Source organism: Chiloscyllium plagiosum, chromosome 28 (genome assembly GCF_004010195.1).
Source record: "Chiloscyllium plagiosum isolate BGI_BamShark_2017 chromosome 28, ASM401019v2, whole genome shotgun sequence".
Classification (NCBI taxonomy): domain Eukaryota; kingdom Metazoa; phylum Chordata; class Chondrichthyes; order Orectolobiformes; family Hemiscylliidae; genus Chiloscyllium; species Chiloscyllium plagiosum.
This window is the reverse complement of record NC_057737.1, coordinates 39,181,105-39,199,402: the sequence shown is the minus strand read 5'-3', so window position 1 is coordinate 39,199,402 and position 18,298 is coordinate 39,181,105. Positions and strand designations below refer to the sequence as shown.

Below are 18,298 nucleotides of genomic sequence, written 5' to 3'. Positions count from 1 at the left end.
CCTCCCCCCACCTTGTCTCAGTCCCAACCCTCGAACTCAGCACCACCTTCCTAACCTGCAATCTTCTTCCTGATCTCTCCACCCCCACCCCCACTCTATCACCCTCACCTTGTCCTCCTTCCACCTATCGCATTTCCAACGCCCCTTCCCCAAGTCCCTCCTCCCTACCTTTTATCTTAGCCTGCTTGGCACACCTTCCTCATTCCTGAAGAAGGGCTCATGTCAGAAACGTTGATTCTCCTGCTCCTTGGATTCTGCCTGACCTGCTGCGCTTTTCCAGCAACACATTTTCAACTCTTGACAATGCAGCATGGCCAATCCCACCTAACCTGCACATCTTTGGACTGTGGGGGGAAACCCACATAGACCCAGGGAGAATGTGCAAAATCCACACTGACCAAGGGTGGAATTGAAACCGGGACCCTGGTGCTGTGAGGCAGCAGTGCTAACCATTGAGCCACTGTGCTGCCCCAGATTATTTGGATTGTTTAGTGATTTCATGAACCGATCTTATCACCGTTTGCCATCTGTCTATGGTAATATAGGAATGGAACAGAGGAGTCGGAGTCAGCCATTTAGGTCCTGGACCTGTTCCACCATTCGATGATATCATGGCTGATCTGCAGTCTGACTCCAGTTTATGTTCTCCCCATGTACGAGAATGATTGTAGTTAACAAAAATTACTGTTGTCAGGTTTAAATTTGAACAATTATCCTTACATTAATTGTCCCATGGAAAAGAGAGATCCAGTCTTATGCCACGTGATGTTTGAAAGTGCTCTCTAGTTTTAATCCTGAATGATCTCGTTCTAATTTTTAGGGTGTGCTCCAGTGGATTCCAAACTAGCGGAAATCGTTTATCAACCCTAATTGGTCATGTTAATATCATGAACTTTAGTCTAAACACTCCTTGATCTTTCAAACTCAAGGGAACATACCTGTAGTTAGTGTAATGTCTCCTTGTAACCCCTGGGGTCCATTTATTTTTCAGGTAAGTGTATGCTGCACACCTTCTAAGGCCAGTACATCCGTCCTGATTCTGGATTAGTGGTGCTGGAAGAGCACAGCAATTCAGGCAGCATCCGAGGACAGGCAAAATCGACGTTTCGGGCAAAAGCCCTTCCTGATGAAGGGCTTTGCCCGAAACGTCGATTTTGCCTGTCCTCGGATTTTGCCTGTCCTCGGATGCTGCCTGAATTGCTGTGCTCTTCCAGCACCACTAATCCAGAATCTGGTTTCCAGCATCTGCAGTCATTGTTTTTACCTCATCCGTCCTGATGTCTGGTGTCCAAAGCAGCTTATAGAATGTGGTGTGAACCAACCAGGCTTTGAATACTGGAATAAAAGCAACGTACTGCAGTTGCTGAAGGTCTAAAATATAAACAGAAAGTGTTGAAGAAATTCAGCAGAAATGGTAGTGTCAGAGGTAAGAAAAACCAAGTTCGTGTTGTAGGTTTTACTTGACTGTTCTTTGGAACATTTATATAATATTGTGGCCAGAGCCATGAAAGGATGTTGCAAAAACAACTGAATTTCATGTTTAAATTGTGTCTCTCTTAAAAATAGACAATGTTACTGTTCTTTTCAAACGGCCGAGACAGACTACATGCTTACATTTCCAGAAGCTTCTGAACCCTTAGTATTGTACAAAGTTTCCAAATAAAACTGATGTAGAAAACTTGGGGATGAGCCACCTACCTGCAGCAAGCATTTTTTTTATTTGTTCACAGGATAGGGATGTTGCTAGTGTGATGATGCTGTTACTTTAAAAAGTGGAGTGGCCAGTTCTCCCAGTTCAGGTTTTTTTGAGTTTGTTTTAGCTGTAGCAGTCCCAAGAAATGAGAGTCCAGCTTCAATAAATAACTCCCCTGACAGTCTTCTGAAATCTCTTTGGATCTTGTTACCTTCTCCCTACAGGAATTTGTGTTTGAATTTATCTTTTTGCCAAGGGCTATGTTTGTGGGGTGATGGTATATTGGAGCTGTTAATTAATAATAGTTACAGTATCAGGTTGGTTACGTTTTCCAATTGGGTAAAAACAATGACTGCAGATGCTGGAAACCAGATTCTGGATTAGTGCTGGAAGAGCACAGCAATTCAGGCAGCATTAAAGGAGCTTCGAAATCGACGTTTCAGGCAAAAGCCCTTCATCAGGTTTTCCATCAGGTTATTCTGAGTTCTTTTGTTCATGTTTCAACTGTAAATAAATTCTGTTTTGATTAAAGCCAAGTGGTTTGACCAGCTGCATCACACCTGGAATATCAACTACACATCTGTGTTTAAAATAAGGAAAGGTTAGAGTCTAGGCTACCTCAAAATATTTTGAGGGGGTTCGCCCTGGTGCATAACACTGGCTGGGCCAGCACATACTGTCCATCCCTAATTGACCATTAGGCAGTTAAGATTCAATCACAGTGTGGGTCTTGAGTCGCATGTAGGTCAGACCAGGTAAGGATGACAGATTTTCGTCCCAAAAGGGCATTAGTGATCCAGGTGGGTTCTTCTGACAATCGACAATGGTTATATGGTCACCCAGATCTAATTGCAGATTTTGTTTTTCCCATCGAATTCAAATTCCAACATCGTCTTGATGGGATTCAAGCCCAGGTCCCCAGAACATTACCTGGGTTCCAGGATTAATAGTTCCTTTATAATTTATTACACCTCCATCACCACTTGGCCACCAGCATAGGGCAGAGGTATTGTATTCTAGTTGCTTTCAGGGAATAGTAAACCAAATAACAGTATGTGCTGTTGCTTTTTGTTAGGCAGGGAATGATTGGACCATTAACCCTTCCCCTCTCCTGATTGTTTCCTTTAGCTTTAAAGAAAAGAAAGTACTTGCAGATTGCCTCTTTTGCCTTTGGGTCATCTCAAAGAGCTTTACAGCCATCATTCTGCGTTTGTTAGCTTTGTATCCTCGTTCACTTTTTGAACACAAATAACTTATCTTTCTGTTTCTTCATCATGTCACCCTCTGACTTAATAAATTGCTTGACAGACTATTTTCTGTTACTTGTATTCTGTGACTGATTGAGGAGCTTTGCTGGATCCAAAATCTGTAAGCCTATTTATGGTCACTGTCAAATTATTTTGAATTTCTTTCATGCTTTTTCTTCTTATCCCTGCCTTAGCTGTCTCTCGCTAGTGAACTCCAAGTTGAGAAATTGACCCTCTACTTTTCTTGGGACTTCATGCAAGAATTCCATTTCTCTGTAACAATGAAACCAAAACTGACACAGCACATGAGCTGTTCCCTCACTGTAGCCAACATCCCTTTATCACCATCTGGATCTGATCTCCCAAGGAGGTTGCTTGAGTCCCTGGAGTGCTTTATGTCATGATGCACACAATAGGTCAGAGTTGAAATGCTTCATGTCCATTAGTAACACAGAGGTCAGGATATCCATGCAAATGCAGCAATGACTGTAAGACTGATACTTAAGCCATTTAATCAATTCAGTTGCGTGTCAAAGCTTTTTGCAGGCATCCTCTTTCTGAAAAAGCTCGTATGACTTCTGATCTGGAATGGAGTTGGGTACCTTTTGGGTTTGTCCTAGATTAATCTCCTATGATTAGTGTTTATCTAAGTCTGTCGTTTCTACACCACCTCCATGGACAAGTTTAGATTTGTGTACTTGAAATGATCTTGACATATTGGTGTGTCTTTGACATTCACTGATTGTAGTTTTCATTCTTTTTACTTGTTTTCTCTTTGCTCAATATCATTCGTCCTATTTGAGTGACATCATGTTATAACTGTTCATCATAATATTTTCCACCCCTTCTCTAAAGAGCAAAAGCTAAAATACTGTAGCTGCCAGAAAACTGAAAGAAAAGCCAAAACTGTAAATATTCAGTAGCTAAGGCAGCACCTGTGTAGAGAAAAAAATTGTCATTAACTCCGGTGCAAGGTCCTCAGCCTTTGGATCTCACTGTGACAGAAATTCAAGTGTCATTGACCCACTGTCTCCTATATTGCCCTCCAGATAAAGATACTTGTTAGGATCTGTTTCCCCATTTTCTGCACAACCACACACTGCTGCAGATTAAAGTGATAACAGAAAACAGTAGAACTTGCAGCGCAATCCGAAGTTCCTCCCACCGTGTATGATTACCTGCAGAAAGCTGCATTGCTCTGCTTTTTGTCTTGCTGAGTAGGACGAAAGGTGCATTTGGAGATTTCACCGGCAATGATTATTCATTCTTATACAATGGATACTGTTTACTAATTATTTTTCCTGTGTTGCATGAAGGAGCTGAAATGATTAAGGGCAGATATCTAATTAGAATTAGTAAGACTGAACTCAACTGGTTTCCTGGATCATAGAAGGTACATAAGCACTAAGCTCAAGCTGACATTGTTCATTACTCATCTCCAGACAGTAATTGCTGAAGGAAAGGTTGGATGGAGGAGGAAGATGATCAGTGATCCCATGTAGAAAGTTAGTTATTTGCTAACCAACCTGCTCAGAGATGTTATCTCACAGTTCTGGAACAGGAGAAACTTGAACCTGGTTCTCCTGGTTCAGGAAGGGACACTTCCACTATACCACAAGAACCCTGAGTTGTAAAAGTTGTATTTATTTTACTCCACTTGGTCGGAGGTATTATAGCACACCTCTGGACAAAATGGGACTTCAATCCTGACCTCTTTGTGTAGAGGGAAGAACACGACCAGTATCCCACACGAGTTTCTATCTTTGAAAGTTTTTTTCAATTAACCATATTTTTCTAGTCAATGTGTTCAGCTGGGACTTGAATCCAGGCCTCCTGGTCCAGGGTTAAGGGACTGCGACACAAGAGTGCCCTCCATAAGGAAGATCATCTGGACACCTGGAGCAGGTGGGTCTTGAACCCATGCTCCTGGTCCACGGAGGGATGCTACCACTGCACCACAAGAGGGCCCCAGTGACTTTTTTTAAAATGGATTCATTTTTCTTAACAACCTGTTCAGAAATGTTATTACACACCTCGGGAATAGGTGGGACTTCAACCCTGGTCTCCAGTTCACAGGTTGGGACACTACCACTGTGTCTCAAGAGGGCCCCTGCTAAGCTCCCGAGATCAGACAAGATTGAGCGTTTCTAGACTAATACAGCCATTGACTATCTTTTGAAAATTTCATATAAGGATGAAATTGACCTCAGCTGTAATGCTTTCAAAGCCAGTTAGCCCATGTGGCTGACTGCCAAGCCTTGAATTGAAGAATGCTCATTTCATTGAGGTGCTCGTTGGCTGCCTGTGGAAGTGAAGCCTCAAAGAAAAGGGAAATAATATTTGCAAATTTCAAAATGTTTGTAATTATTTTATTGTATTAATGCTTTGAGAAAAACTGATTGTTTTTCCCCTCTCCACTTTTTCAGAGCGTCAGCATCAATAAGGCTATTAATGCACAGGAAGTCGCAGTGAAGGAAAAACATGCCAGAAATATCCTTTTTGGGTGGAGTTGGTGAGAGTACAAAAACCTCTTGTTCAAGTCCTGCTTGTTTCCTACTGACTGGGCTCTGGGCGTGAACGGACTGTGGTTTCCTGATTCTCCATCTGAGACTTGTGTATTCTTGCTGGTTTTCATTATGTCCCCTGTACTAGGACAAACTACTGAATATGCTCGCGACCTGCTTTAGTACAAAGGGGTTACAGGTGCAGTTGGACGATTTCTCATGTTTGCTGCTATGTCTTGACAGCAATGTCAGTCTCTGCTTCATTGACTAATTCTGGCTATCCATGGCAGGGTTTCAGAATTGGAAGTGTTATATTTTGTATTCACATACCACCTCCCCTCATTTCTTTCCCCTACTCATACTTCCCCTTTCCCTGCCAACTCCCACCTCTACGCTGTATTGCCATGTGTTGCTGTAGTATTTCCCCTAGTTTTATCAGACCCCGGTCCTGCCATCACACCACCGTAAATGCATTTCCTAGCAGGAAGCTCAGTAACAATCAGGAGTGGGTCCCTTCGCTTTTTTAATAAAAATAATCTTCCCACAATGCTGAGGCCCCATTTGGAGTTGTCAGTCAATATGATTTAATGCAGACTCTGCATCTGTTTGCTTATTACTTGCACTTTTATATGTATTCCACTTTACTTTCTGTCCCTCAGGTAGCATGGTGGAGGCTCTTTCAACCATTTGATATGTCCATCAAATATACCAGAGGGATATTTGTTGAAAAGCAAAAGGTTCTTCCACTGAACTTGCCAATATTACACCAGTGTCAAATAGTAAATTTGATGTGAAACATTTTTGCAGATTCCGTTTGATTTGATATGGTGCTACATAGTTCAAGTTTCTAAAAACAATTCATGCTGCAGCTGAGCGTGGAAGGCATCTCCAAGGGATGAGTTATTTGGAAGTTGGGAGTACATAAATAGCTGTGATGTTTTTTGGCTGAGGAGCATAACTATGAACTTTCCCAAAATGCATACTCTGAATCTGTCTGGATTCATCAGTGAAGAACAAAGAAAGAGGAGGTGACTGAGAGAATGGGCAATGCCCGTTGTAAAATCAACTTGGTGTTATTTTTAGCATTTGCTGTCAAATGTGGGAGTTAAAGCAAAAAATGTTAGCGTATAGTGTAGCCAAATTCTTTGTGGTCTGAGCAATTTAATACTCCTTGAGCCAGCTGTATCCTATAGATTTTGTGCGCCCATTCCCTGTGTGAACAGTCACAGTACTCTCCTAACAGGCCAGAGCCATTCAATGTTCTTACTTTGCAAGAGTGACTCCATTAATTGAATCTTTCCGTTAAACATGCCAGATTATTGCACAACACTGTCTGCTGAAAGGAGCTGCTTCCTTGTTTAAAAACCTGATTGAATAAAGAGCTGAATTAGATAATTATGAAGTAACTGTGATTATTTTTACTTCCCTGTGATATGTGGATTCTAAAATTCTTCTGTGAGTTTGCATTTTGAATTTTGATTTAATTTTGAGAAAATTCTGAGAGAGGGTATTTGCAGTGGTCTTCTAAAATTTCCATCAAAGGGAGGGATAAGGATACTTGAATACTGACTCCCTTAATTAGCGTTAAGGGATTCCATGCCATGAGTTATTGCTTGACTATTTGGAAAGGGAGAGCATGATGGGGCAAGAAGATAATATTGCCACCATGGCTGACTATTTGACCACAGTGAAATTATCAAACATAAGCTCGATCAAGTTGGCACCTGACACATGGAGTTACAGAATAATACAGCATGGAATCAGACCCTTCAGTTTAACCAGTCCATGCTGAGCATAATCCCAAACTAAACTATTCTCACCTGCCTGCTTCTGGCCCATATCCCTCCAAACCTTTCCAATTCATGTACTTCTCTCAGGATCTTTTAAACATTGTAATTCTGCCTGCATTCACCACTTCCTCAGGAAGTTCATTCCATATGCAACCTTACACCCCGTGAAAAATTTTGCCCCTCGTCTTTTTTAAATCTCCCTCCTCTTACCTTAAAAATATGCCTCTAGTCTTGAAATCTCCCATCATCGGGAAAAGACACCCACCATTAAACCTCTCTATACTCCTCTGATTTTGTAAACATAAAGTCATCTCTCAACTTTCTATGCTGCAATGGAAAAAGTCCCAGCCTATTCAACCTTTCTTTATAACTCAAACCTTCCATATAGGACAACATCCTGATAAATGTCTTCTGAACCTTCTAGCTTAATAATATCCTTCCTATAGCAGGGTGACGAGAGCTGTACACAGTACTCCAGATGGGGCCTCACCAATGTCCTGGCAACCTCAACATGACATCCCATCTCCTATACTCAAAGGAGGCAATGAAGGCCAGTATGCTAGAATGCCTTTTGAACCACTGTGTCGATATATAATGCAAACTTCAAAGAATTATGTACCTGAACCCCTAGGTCTTCTGTTTTACAACACTACCTCAGGCCCTGCCATTAATTGTGTAAGTCCTGCCCCTGTTGTACCAAAATGCAATACCTCACATTTATCCAGATTGAAGTCCATCTGCCATTTTTCAGCCCATCAACCCATTTGATCAAGATCGCTTTGTAACCTTAGAAAACCTCCTTCACTGTCTACTATGCCACCAATTTTGGTGTGGTCTGCAAACATACCTACCATGCCTTCTACGTTCTCGTCCAAATCATTTATATAAATGACACACAAAACTTATCCCAGTGGAGCACTGCTGGTGACAGGCCTCCAGTCCTCTGTCTCCTACCTTAAGCCAATTATGTATCCAATTGACAAGCTCATCCTGAATTGCATGTGACCTAACTTTGCTAATTATTCAGCCAAGCAGAACCTTGTTAAAGGCTTTACTAAATTCCACATAAACATTGTCTATTGTTCTGCCTTGTCAATCATTTTGGTAACTTCCTCACAAAACTCAGTCAAATTTGTGAGACATGATTTTTCTCACACAAAACCATGCTGACTATCTCTCATCAGTTTTTGCCTCTTTAAATGTTTATAAATCCTATCTTTTAGAATCGCCTCCAACAACTTAACCCACAACCAAAGTCCGACTCACAGGTCTATAGTTCCCTGGTTTCTCCTGAAAACCCTTTTTAAACAAAGGCCCAACATTAGGAGAATGCTGTAGGAGAATGGGTCTGGGTGGGTTACGCTTCGGCGAGTCGGTGTGGACTTGTTGGGCCGAAGGGCCTGTTTCCACACTGTAAGTAATCTAATCTAATCTAATCTAATTAGCCACCTTCCAGTCATCAGGTATCTCGCCTGTATTTATAGATGATGCAAATATTTCTGCTGTCTATTGTTATTTGCCAGATATCTGTGTTGGTTAGTTTTTGTCCCTGAATGGCCACCTTTCGAGGTTTGAGAGCATTTTAAATAGTTTATTTGACTTACAAAGTCTTGATAGATGCGCAGTTTATAAAGTTAGATTTTCTCAAAAGGCAGAAACAAAAAGAGAAATTGCTGGGAAAACTCAGCAGGTCTGGCAGCATCATGGAGAGAAAGCAGAGTTAATGTTTCAGGTCCAGTGGCCCTTCTGAGAACTGATTGTTGCTTGGGAAGTTCTGAGGAAGGGTCACCAGACAAAACATTAATTCAGATTTCTCTTCACAGATGCTGCCAGACCTGTTGAGCTTTTCCAGCAATTTCTGTTTTTGTTGCTGGGCAAGGGTTGGTATATATGCTGAAGATCAGATGGGGGAAGGAGAGGAGTAAACCATAGGAGGAGATGTAGCCCAGAGAAGGAAAACAGTCGGACAGACAAAGGAATGGGTAAAGGTCAGCCTGGGGGAATCAATTGCTGATAATTGGGATGATTAGTTGCTGATGATGGGATGGTTATGTTAGTAACCCATTTGATGACTAGGTCTAGTGTGTGGGGCTGGGATAAAGACATAGAAGAAGGTGTTCAGCCCCTAAAATTATTGAACTCTATGATGAGTCCTGAAAGCTGAAGGGACCCCAAGTGGAAAATAAGATGCTGTTCTTCCAGCTTGTGGTGAGCTTTGCTGGAGGACTGTCGCAAGTCCAAGTTGTACATGTTGGCCAGGGAACATGCTGGTGTGTTGAAGTGGCAAGCAGCAGGATGCTCTGTCATTTTGCAGACAGAATGTAGGTGTGTAGTATTGGCATTCTGCTGGAGTTGGTGGAACTGGTGGCTATGATCCTTTGGATGTTGGTGCTGGTTGGGTGGTAAATGAGGATGACGGGTCCCTATTACTGTTGTGGGAGGGAAGAGAAGGGGTGGCGGCAAGCTATGAGTTGGATATCGCTGAGGGCCCAGTCAACCATGGTGATGTGGAATCCTTGGTTGAGGAAGAAGTTGGACATTTCTGAGGTACCTTGTGGAAGGTGGCATGATCAAAACAGTTAGTTGGGAGGAGATGGAGAAAGTAAGAGAATGGAAGAGTGTTTCCAAGAAGCAGGGTGTGTGGATTGTAGTCAAGGTACCTATAGGAATCTTCAGGTTTGTCATCAATATCAGTGGCCAACTTATGCCCAATAATGGAAACAGATGTCGAGGAGGGGAAGGGAGGAGTCTGAGGTGGACCAAGTGAAGTTGAGAGCAGGGTGGAAATTGGAAGTGAAATAGATGAACTTTTCCAATTTTGGATAAGAGAGGGAAGGCCTATGATGATATCAGCAATCTAATGGAGAAAGAGTTGTGGGTGAGTGCCCGGGTAGGACTGGAACAAGGAATGTTCCATGTACTCCACAAAGAGAGAGGCATAATGGGAGCCCATGCAAGTATCCATGGCTAAGTCAAGGTAGGAAGAGATGGATTTTGTAGGGCTAGAGTGGGCAGAAACCGTCCATCTTCCCTGGGAGTTCTGTTTGTGGATTTTGGAATGGGGATAGAAGCGAGTGGTGGGGGTTGTGACTATGAGCTTCATAGCAGTGTGGAAGGAAGTCACCGGATGGTAGGAGATTAGTGAGCATTGTGGACACGCTGGTGTGGTGTTCAATGGTCGGGTCCTGGTCCAGGGGAGACAGGAGGAGATGTCTGACAGCTGGTGCTTAGCCTCCGCAATGTCGAGGTGATTACCACTCTTGTCAGAAGGCTTGTTTACAAAGGATAAAGCACTGCAGATGCTGAGGTTTCCCAGCAAATTCTGTTTCTATTTCTGTTTTTGTTTCTGATTTCCAGCATCCACAGTTCTGTGTTTTTTGTGCAAAAGGTAGCTTCAGCTGAAAAAATATCGTGAGAAATAACCTGTTGTTGTTTTGGGCTTGGTCTTCTGTGCAAAGCACTAATTCAACCAGCTCCCAATGATCATTTCTGTGTTATAATGTTATAAATTTCAAGTTCCGATTTAATATACCCCCACGCAGTCAAATGCCTAGCCTTGGCTAGCTCTGAGATTCCCCCTTCCTGATTGATAGCACAGGCTTGCGCAGAGGGCAAGGAGACCGTTCAGAAAATGGAAATGTCTTCCAAAGACACACTACTATTTCTGATGTTCAAACTGCTTGTGGAAAATTGAATGTTTTGGTCATAGAGTCATAGAGCTATACAGCATGGAAGCAGACTCTTTGGTCCAACTGGTCCATGCCGACCAGGTATCCTAAATCAATCTATCTCCTTTGTCAGCATTTGGTCCAAAACCCTATATATCCTTCCTATTTGTATACCCATCTAGATGCTTTTTAAATATTGTAATTGTACCAGTCTCCACCACTTCTTCTGGCAGCTCATTCCATACATGCACCAACCTGTGTGTGAAAAAGTTGCCCCTTAGGTCCCTTTCAAATCTTTCAGCCCTCACCTTAAATCTTTACCCTTTAGTTTTGGACACTGGTATTCTGGGGAAAAGACTTTGCTATTCACCCTATCCATACCCCTCATGATTTTATAAACTTCTATAAGGTCACATTAGGAGAGACTAGGACCTGAGGGCATAGCCTTAGACTAAAGAGACCTTTTGGCATGGAGATAAGGAGAAACTTCTTCAGCCAGAGAGTGGTAAATCTATGGAATTCACTGCCACAGAAGTGGAGGCTTGGTCATTGAGTAATTTAATACTGAGATACATAGGTTCTTGAATATCAAAGGGATCAAGGTTTATGGGGAGAGAGCAGGAGAATGGGATTGAGAAACCTATCAGCCATGATTGAACGGCAGAGTCGACTCGATGGGCTGGATGGCCTAATTTCTACTCCTGTGTCTTAAGGTCTAACGTCCTTCAGGTTCAGATGCTCCAGGGAACATAGCACCAACCTATTCAGCCTCTCCCTACAGCTCAAACTCTCTAACCATGGCAACATGCTCGTGATTTTTTTTTCTTTCAAGTTTCACAACACCCTTTCTATAGTAGGGAGACCAGAACTGAATTCAGTATTCCAAAAGTAGCCTAAGCAATGTCCTGTGCAGCCATAACATGACCACCCAACTCCTGTAGTCAATGCATTGGCTGATAAAGGGAAGTGTACCAAACACTGCCTTTACTATCCTGTCCAACTGCCTGTTTCTGAAGTTTATTCATTTACATTTTTGGCAAAAGTAATGGATAATTGATTCCTAATCTGTACCCTGGAGCTTTTAGTAACTGTCAGGAACTTTGCAGCTAAAATATGCAGAAAAAGTTTCAAAATGATATTAAAAACATTTTAAAATCAAGCAGAAAATGGAGAATGTCTACAGCATGTCAATTGACTGCAAATAAAAGCAGTGAAAAAATAAAGTGATGGCTGGAGACTTGATTCAAATCTGTAATTTTAATTTGCCTATTTCAGATGCTAATTGAGTTGCTGTGAATTTCCTGTTTTGATTTTTGATCTTGAATAGTCACATAACTTCTTATCTTGGATATGTTGAAGGAGTGGTTTCCATTCCCTTTTCCATGCTGCAGTTCTGTTAATGGTCACGATTCCATCCATAACAACCCATTTGATTGAGCTGATGAAATTTCAAAGTTGGGAACTGATTGCATCTGTTTATTTGTGTGAAATGAATTCCATTTTGTCACAGTTTCCTTAGCATGTTTCTGCACCGTGCATTCTGGGTACGCACCACGAGAAAGGCGCTCACACGTTCTGGTCAGTAGTGAACCGGTTGCCGCTGTCCAGCAATGCTGTCCTCTGCTGGAAATTTTGCCATGTATTTCACAAACTGCTTCGAGATGGACATCCAAGTGTAAGTTAAATCTTCAGTTCATTAAGTGTTACTTTATTTAATGAGCCCCATCAAGGGTGATAGTGAAGGAAGAAGAATCTTTACAACCAAGACAGCATCATTCAGTCACATGATATTTAGGAATGCTGATCCATTAATATGCCTCTAGAATTATCTCCCAATGTCTACTAAAATGTAAATCAATAGATTCACTATCCCTATGATCATTTTTTATGATGCTCAGTCAGTGACTGTAAGACATGTTTTTTTGTTGTACGTTGAGGAATACTGATCCTAAAACTGTAGTTCACCCTTTGGTGATGATGCTTGTACTGATTCCTGTAATGTCAACCCAGAAGTATTGATTAGTGTTTTTTACACCACTTCATTTGTTCATGGTTCTTGGAGGGATGGAAATATTATTGAACTTGTGCTTTGTAAACAATCTTCCTGTCTAGGCTCTTAAATGTTCAAGGAAGGAGGTAAGGAATTTGAAATCTGTTTTTGTACAGTAGCATTTAGAAAGCAGTAACTTAAATTAAAAGAATATTATTTTCTTGGTATTCAAGTGGAGTGGGTGTGCTTGGAATGATAGCTTGGCCGTTTCCACAGGAGTACGTACAGAAGTGTCCAAATAAGGGCTCCATAGTTGTCGTGTAAGTTCCAGTCTCGCAACAATGAATTGGCATGCCTTTTGCAAAATGGCTAATTTGCCACATATTCCTTGTTCTGTATATTTCTGTTCCACTTCTGTGTTGTCTTCAAATTTCTCTGCTGCACGACTTGTTTAAAGAAGTAAAGTGAAGCAGCATAAAAGATCCAGAAGATCTGTGACCACATATTAACATCCATTAGCATTTGGTATTTATTTAACAGCAATTTGAGTCCTTGACTTTAAAGAGAGGAACAGATGCATTTCAATTGAAGAATAATGCATTGTCTTTAAAGGCATAAGGTGTCTGTCTTTATAGAACAGCACAATTTGTGGGAGCAGTTCAAACAGAGATTTGCTCGTGTATCTACTTTACTGTGTTTATTTCTTTAAAAAGAGTCTTCGAGTCATAGAAATGTACAGCATGAAACAGACCCTTTGGTCCAACTTGTCCATGCAGACCAGATATCCGAAAATAATAATCTAATCCCATTTGCCAGCATTTGGCCCATATCCCTCTAAATACTTCCTATTCGTATACCTAACCAGATGCCTTTTAAATGCTGTAATTGTACCAGCCACTACCTCCTCTGGCAGCTGATTCGATACACGCACCATCCTTTGCATGAAAAAGCCTGAAAGGTCTTCACAGGGAGTAGTGTAAATATTTCTTAACTCTTGCATTTATTTGTGACTGATGGTCATGCCATAAATAGTGCAGTAATGGAAATTCCATTATGAAATTATAACACTAACCCATCACTATAATTATATCAGAGGGTATTTTGATGGCCTTTTATTTCAGTAATTTTACCACAGACACTTCAAATCTATTTCTGAGAAAAATATTTAATCCCCATTTTGATTTTTAACTGCAACGACTGTCTGTGTTAAAATCTAACTCAATGTTTTCAAAAGAAGGTGTACCTCTGGTGGAGAGTCATCTAGACTTGAAAAGTTAGCTTGCTGTCACACCATGGATGCTATCTGACCCGCTGTGATCTCCACCATTTGTTGTTTTCAGTACCATTTCTTGACAAAGGATTAAAAATCAAAATGGGGATTAAATATTTTTCTCAGAAATAGATTTGAAGTGTGTGTTAAAATTACTGAAATAAAAGGCCATCAAAATACCCTCTGATATAATTATAGTGATGGGTTAGTGTTATAATTTCATAATGGAATTTCCATTACTGTACTATTTATGGCATGACCATCAGTCACAAATAAATGCAAGAGTTAAGAAATATTTACACTGCTCCCTGTGAAGACCTTTCAGGCTTTTTCATGCAAAGGGTGGTACGTGTACCATTTCATCAGTGGCAGCAATCACTTGCTAACGAGTATGATTGCCCACCGAGGGAGTTCCATTTAACTGGTCATGGGTTCTTTGGGTTCTTGTATAGCTGATAAGGCCACTCTTAGAGCTGCATCTCTGACTTGTTTTTGGAAAGGCATAGATCCTACACCTAACTTAGTTCAAAATGTCATAAGCTGAAACCCCATCGTGTGACTGTACAAGATAGTTTTAGTTACTGATATGGCCTGCATGACTTGGAGGTGCTGGGGTTTGGACTGGGGTGGACAAAGTTAAACATCACACAACACCAGGTTATAGTCCAACAGATGTATTTGGAAGCACAAGCTTTTGGAATGCTGCTCCTCCATCAGATAGTTGTCACCGAAAACTAGTGTTTCCAACTAAACCTGTTGGACTATAACCTGGTGTTGTGTGATTTTTAACTTTGATATGGCCTGGGTATAGATATTTTAATGCTGTCGTTTTTGGGCCTTATTGTCATTAGTGTAGGATGTTAATTGAAGAAAGTATTGAATATGAAATTTGGCATTATTATGGATACAAAATCACCTGTTTCTGCAGAATCAATTAAACTTACCTCATTGTGCGCAATGGAAATGATTTAAAGTTTGAATTATAGTCTGGCCATGTATTTTCTTTTTGATGAAGGGAGGGAGGCAGAAGACAGGAAGCTTTGGACTGGTTGGTTAGCCTGACCTTGGTCGATGATAGAATTTTAGAGTCCATTAGTAAGTATGAGTTTGCGGAGCATTTAGAAATGAATAGTAAAATAGGGCTGAGTCAGCACGGCTTCATCAAGGGGAGGTCATGCCTGACAAATCAGTGTTAGCATCCTTTAAAAAGGTAAGTCAGGTTAGATAAAGGAAAGCCAGTGGACATCATTGATTTGGATTTCCAGAGGTCTTCGACAAGGTGAACAATAAAAAACAGCACAGTATAGGAATAGGCCCTTGGGCCCACCAAGATTGCACTGACACATGATGCCTTTGTAAACTCAAAACCTTTAGCCTCTACGCATCCATATCCTTCTCTTGCCTCCCTATTCATAATTGTCAGGATACCTCTTAAATGTTGCCATTGTATCTGCCTCTACCTCATTTGGCAGCAGATTCCAGGCACTTACCACCCTCCATATTAAACAAAAATAACTCGCCTCTCACATCTCCTTTTTAAATTTATCTGTTTTTACCTTAAAACTATGTCCCCTAATAATTGACATTTCTATTCTGGGAAAAAGACTTAAATGATCAATTTTATTCATGCCTCTCATAATTTTGTAAACTTCCATCAGGCCACTCCCTCATCCTTCAGTATTCAAGTGAAAACAGACCAAGTTTGTCCAGTCTCTCCTCATAGCTAATACTGTCCAAACCAGGCACCATAGTGGTAAACCATTACTCTCCCCTCTCCAAAGCCTCTACAACCTAGATAATGTGGATTGGCCCTGCTAAATCGTCCATAGCGTCCAGGGATGTGTAGACTAGGTGGATTAGCCATGATAAAAATGCAGGATTACAGGAATAGGATAGGGAAATATGTCTTCAGAGGATCGATGTAGACATGATGGGCCAAATGACCTCTTACCACATTGTAAGAATTCTATGATCCTCCTTGTATTTGGTACCCAGAACTGTACACAATATTCCAAATGTGGCCTAATTAAAATTTTATACACCTGCACATGACTTGTCAATTTTTATACTCTACATCTTGACCGATGAAAGCGCGCATGCTGTATATTTTCCACTCTACTTTATCCACACATGTTGCCACTTTCAGGGAACTGTGGACCTGTATACCTAGATCCCTCTGTATGTTGATGAGGGTTCTGCCATTTACTGTATATTTCACTCCTGCATTAGATTTTCCAAAATACATCACCTCACATTTGTCCAAGTTACATTCCATCTGCTATTTCTCAGCCCAAATCTTGAGCGTCTCTTGATCCCGCTGTAACCTCTGGCAAACCACTTCACTATCTGCATCTCCCCTAATCTTTGTGTTGTCTATAAAATCATTAATCAGACTGCCTACATTCTCTTCAAAAACATTTATACAACTTCGATTATCCAAACATAAATTATCCAATTTTTAAATTATCTGAACAAGATCTCAAAGTTCCGTAAAAACGGCATTAGGCAACTCAGCTTTCAGTTATCCGTTAAATGGCATTATGGTGTGTATTGCTGGATAACTGAGAAATGTTCAATAACTGGCACTCACATTACTGTTTGTTTACGATAGATCAGTTACCGATTAAATGACATAATGGCGAGCATTGCCGGATAACCAAGAAATGTGCGTATAACCGGCACTCATAAATTACTGCTCGTTTACGATCAAATCGATTATCCGAACAATCAATTTTCTGAACAAAATACTCCCCGCCAGTCTCGTTCGGATAATTGAGGTTCTACTGTGTAACAAACAGGGATCCAAACGCTGATCACTGCACATCACCACTTGTCACAGATCTTCAATCAGAAAAACACTCTGCCACTGCGACTCTCTGTCTTCTATGACTAAGCCAGTTCTGTATCCATATCACCATCTCTCTGCAGATCCCATGTGACTTCATCTTTTGTATCAGCCTGCTGTGAGGGACCTTGTCAAAAGCCTTGCTGAAGTGCACATAGGCAACATCTATCAGCCTGTTCTCATCAATTATCTGTCATTTCCACAAAAATTTCAAGTTTGTGAGACATGATCTTGCCTGCACAAACCATGCTGCTTATTGGTCATAAGGCCATATCTTTCCAAATGTGAGTAAGTTCTATCCCTAAGAATCTTCTCCAATACTTTCCCTGTCACAGATGTAACGCTGAAAATGTGTTGCTGGAAAAGCGCAGCAGGTCAGGCAGCATCCAAGGAACAGGAGAATCGACGTTTCTGTTCCTTGGATGCTGCCTGATCTGCTGCGCTTTTCCAGCAACACATTTTCAGCTCTGATCTCCAGCATCTGCAGTCCTCACTTTCTCCTCACAGATGTAAGGCTCACTAGCCTGTAACTTCCTGGATTATCCCTGTTGTCCTTCTTAAACAAAGGAACAAAGTTGGCTGTTCTCCAGTTCTCTGGGACTTCTGTTACTGAAGAGGACATACAAGGCCCCAGCACTTTCCTCAATGGCTTCTCTCAGCATTCTGGGATAGATACCATTAGATCCTGTGGACTTGTCTACCTTAATGCTTTTCTTAAAAACCCAACACAGCCTTTTTTTTTTATGTTAACATGTCCCAGAATATCAACATCCCCCTCCCAAGACTCACCATCCGCTATGTCCTTCTCTTTTGTGAATACTGTTACAAAATGCTCATTAAGGGCCTCACCCACTTCCTCTGGCTCCACACACAAATTCCCTCCTTTGTCCTCGAGTGGACCTACTGTTTCTCTAGCTACATTATGCTCCTAAAATATGTATAAAATGCCTTGGGATTTTCCTTAATCCTGTTTGCCAAAGATGTATAATGGTCACTTTTAATCCTAATTCCTTGTTTGAATTACATCCTGCTACCTTTGAAAACTTTCAGAGCTCTCAAAAGAATATAGTTTCCTAAACCTTACATATGCCTTCATTTTCTTTTTGGCCAAGCCCACAATTTATTTTGTGATCTTCGTTCCCAAATCTTGCCATTCTGATCCTTCATTTTCACAGGAACACACATAGTTCTCAACTCTAATCAACTGGCCTTTAAAAGGTTACCACTTACCAGATGTAGTTTTACCCTCAAACAGCTACCCCCCCCAAGTACATTTCCCAGTTCCTGCCTA

The 18,298-nt window shown here is 41.2% G+C and overlaps 1 protein-coding gene across 4 annotated transcripts in view; it reads left to right on the top strand.

Annotated features, from left to right (window-relative positions):
* hip1 (huntingtin interacting protein 1) overlaps positions 1-18,298 on the top strand; it is a 338,601-nt gene that overhangs the window by 129,331 nt on the left and 190,972 nt on the right. For all 4 annotated transcript variants that reach the window (XM_043718716.1, XM_043718713.1, XM_043718715.1 and 1 more), the window contains exons 2-3: positions 5,367-5,430; positions 12,435-12,577. In XM_043718716.1, coding sequence (XP_043574651.1) covers positions 5,367-5,430; positions 12,435-12,577 — 207 coding nt within the window. The remainder of the gene's footprint in view (positions 1-5,366; positions 5,431-12,434; positions 12,578-18,298) is intronic.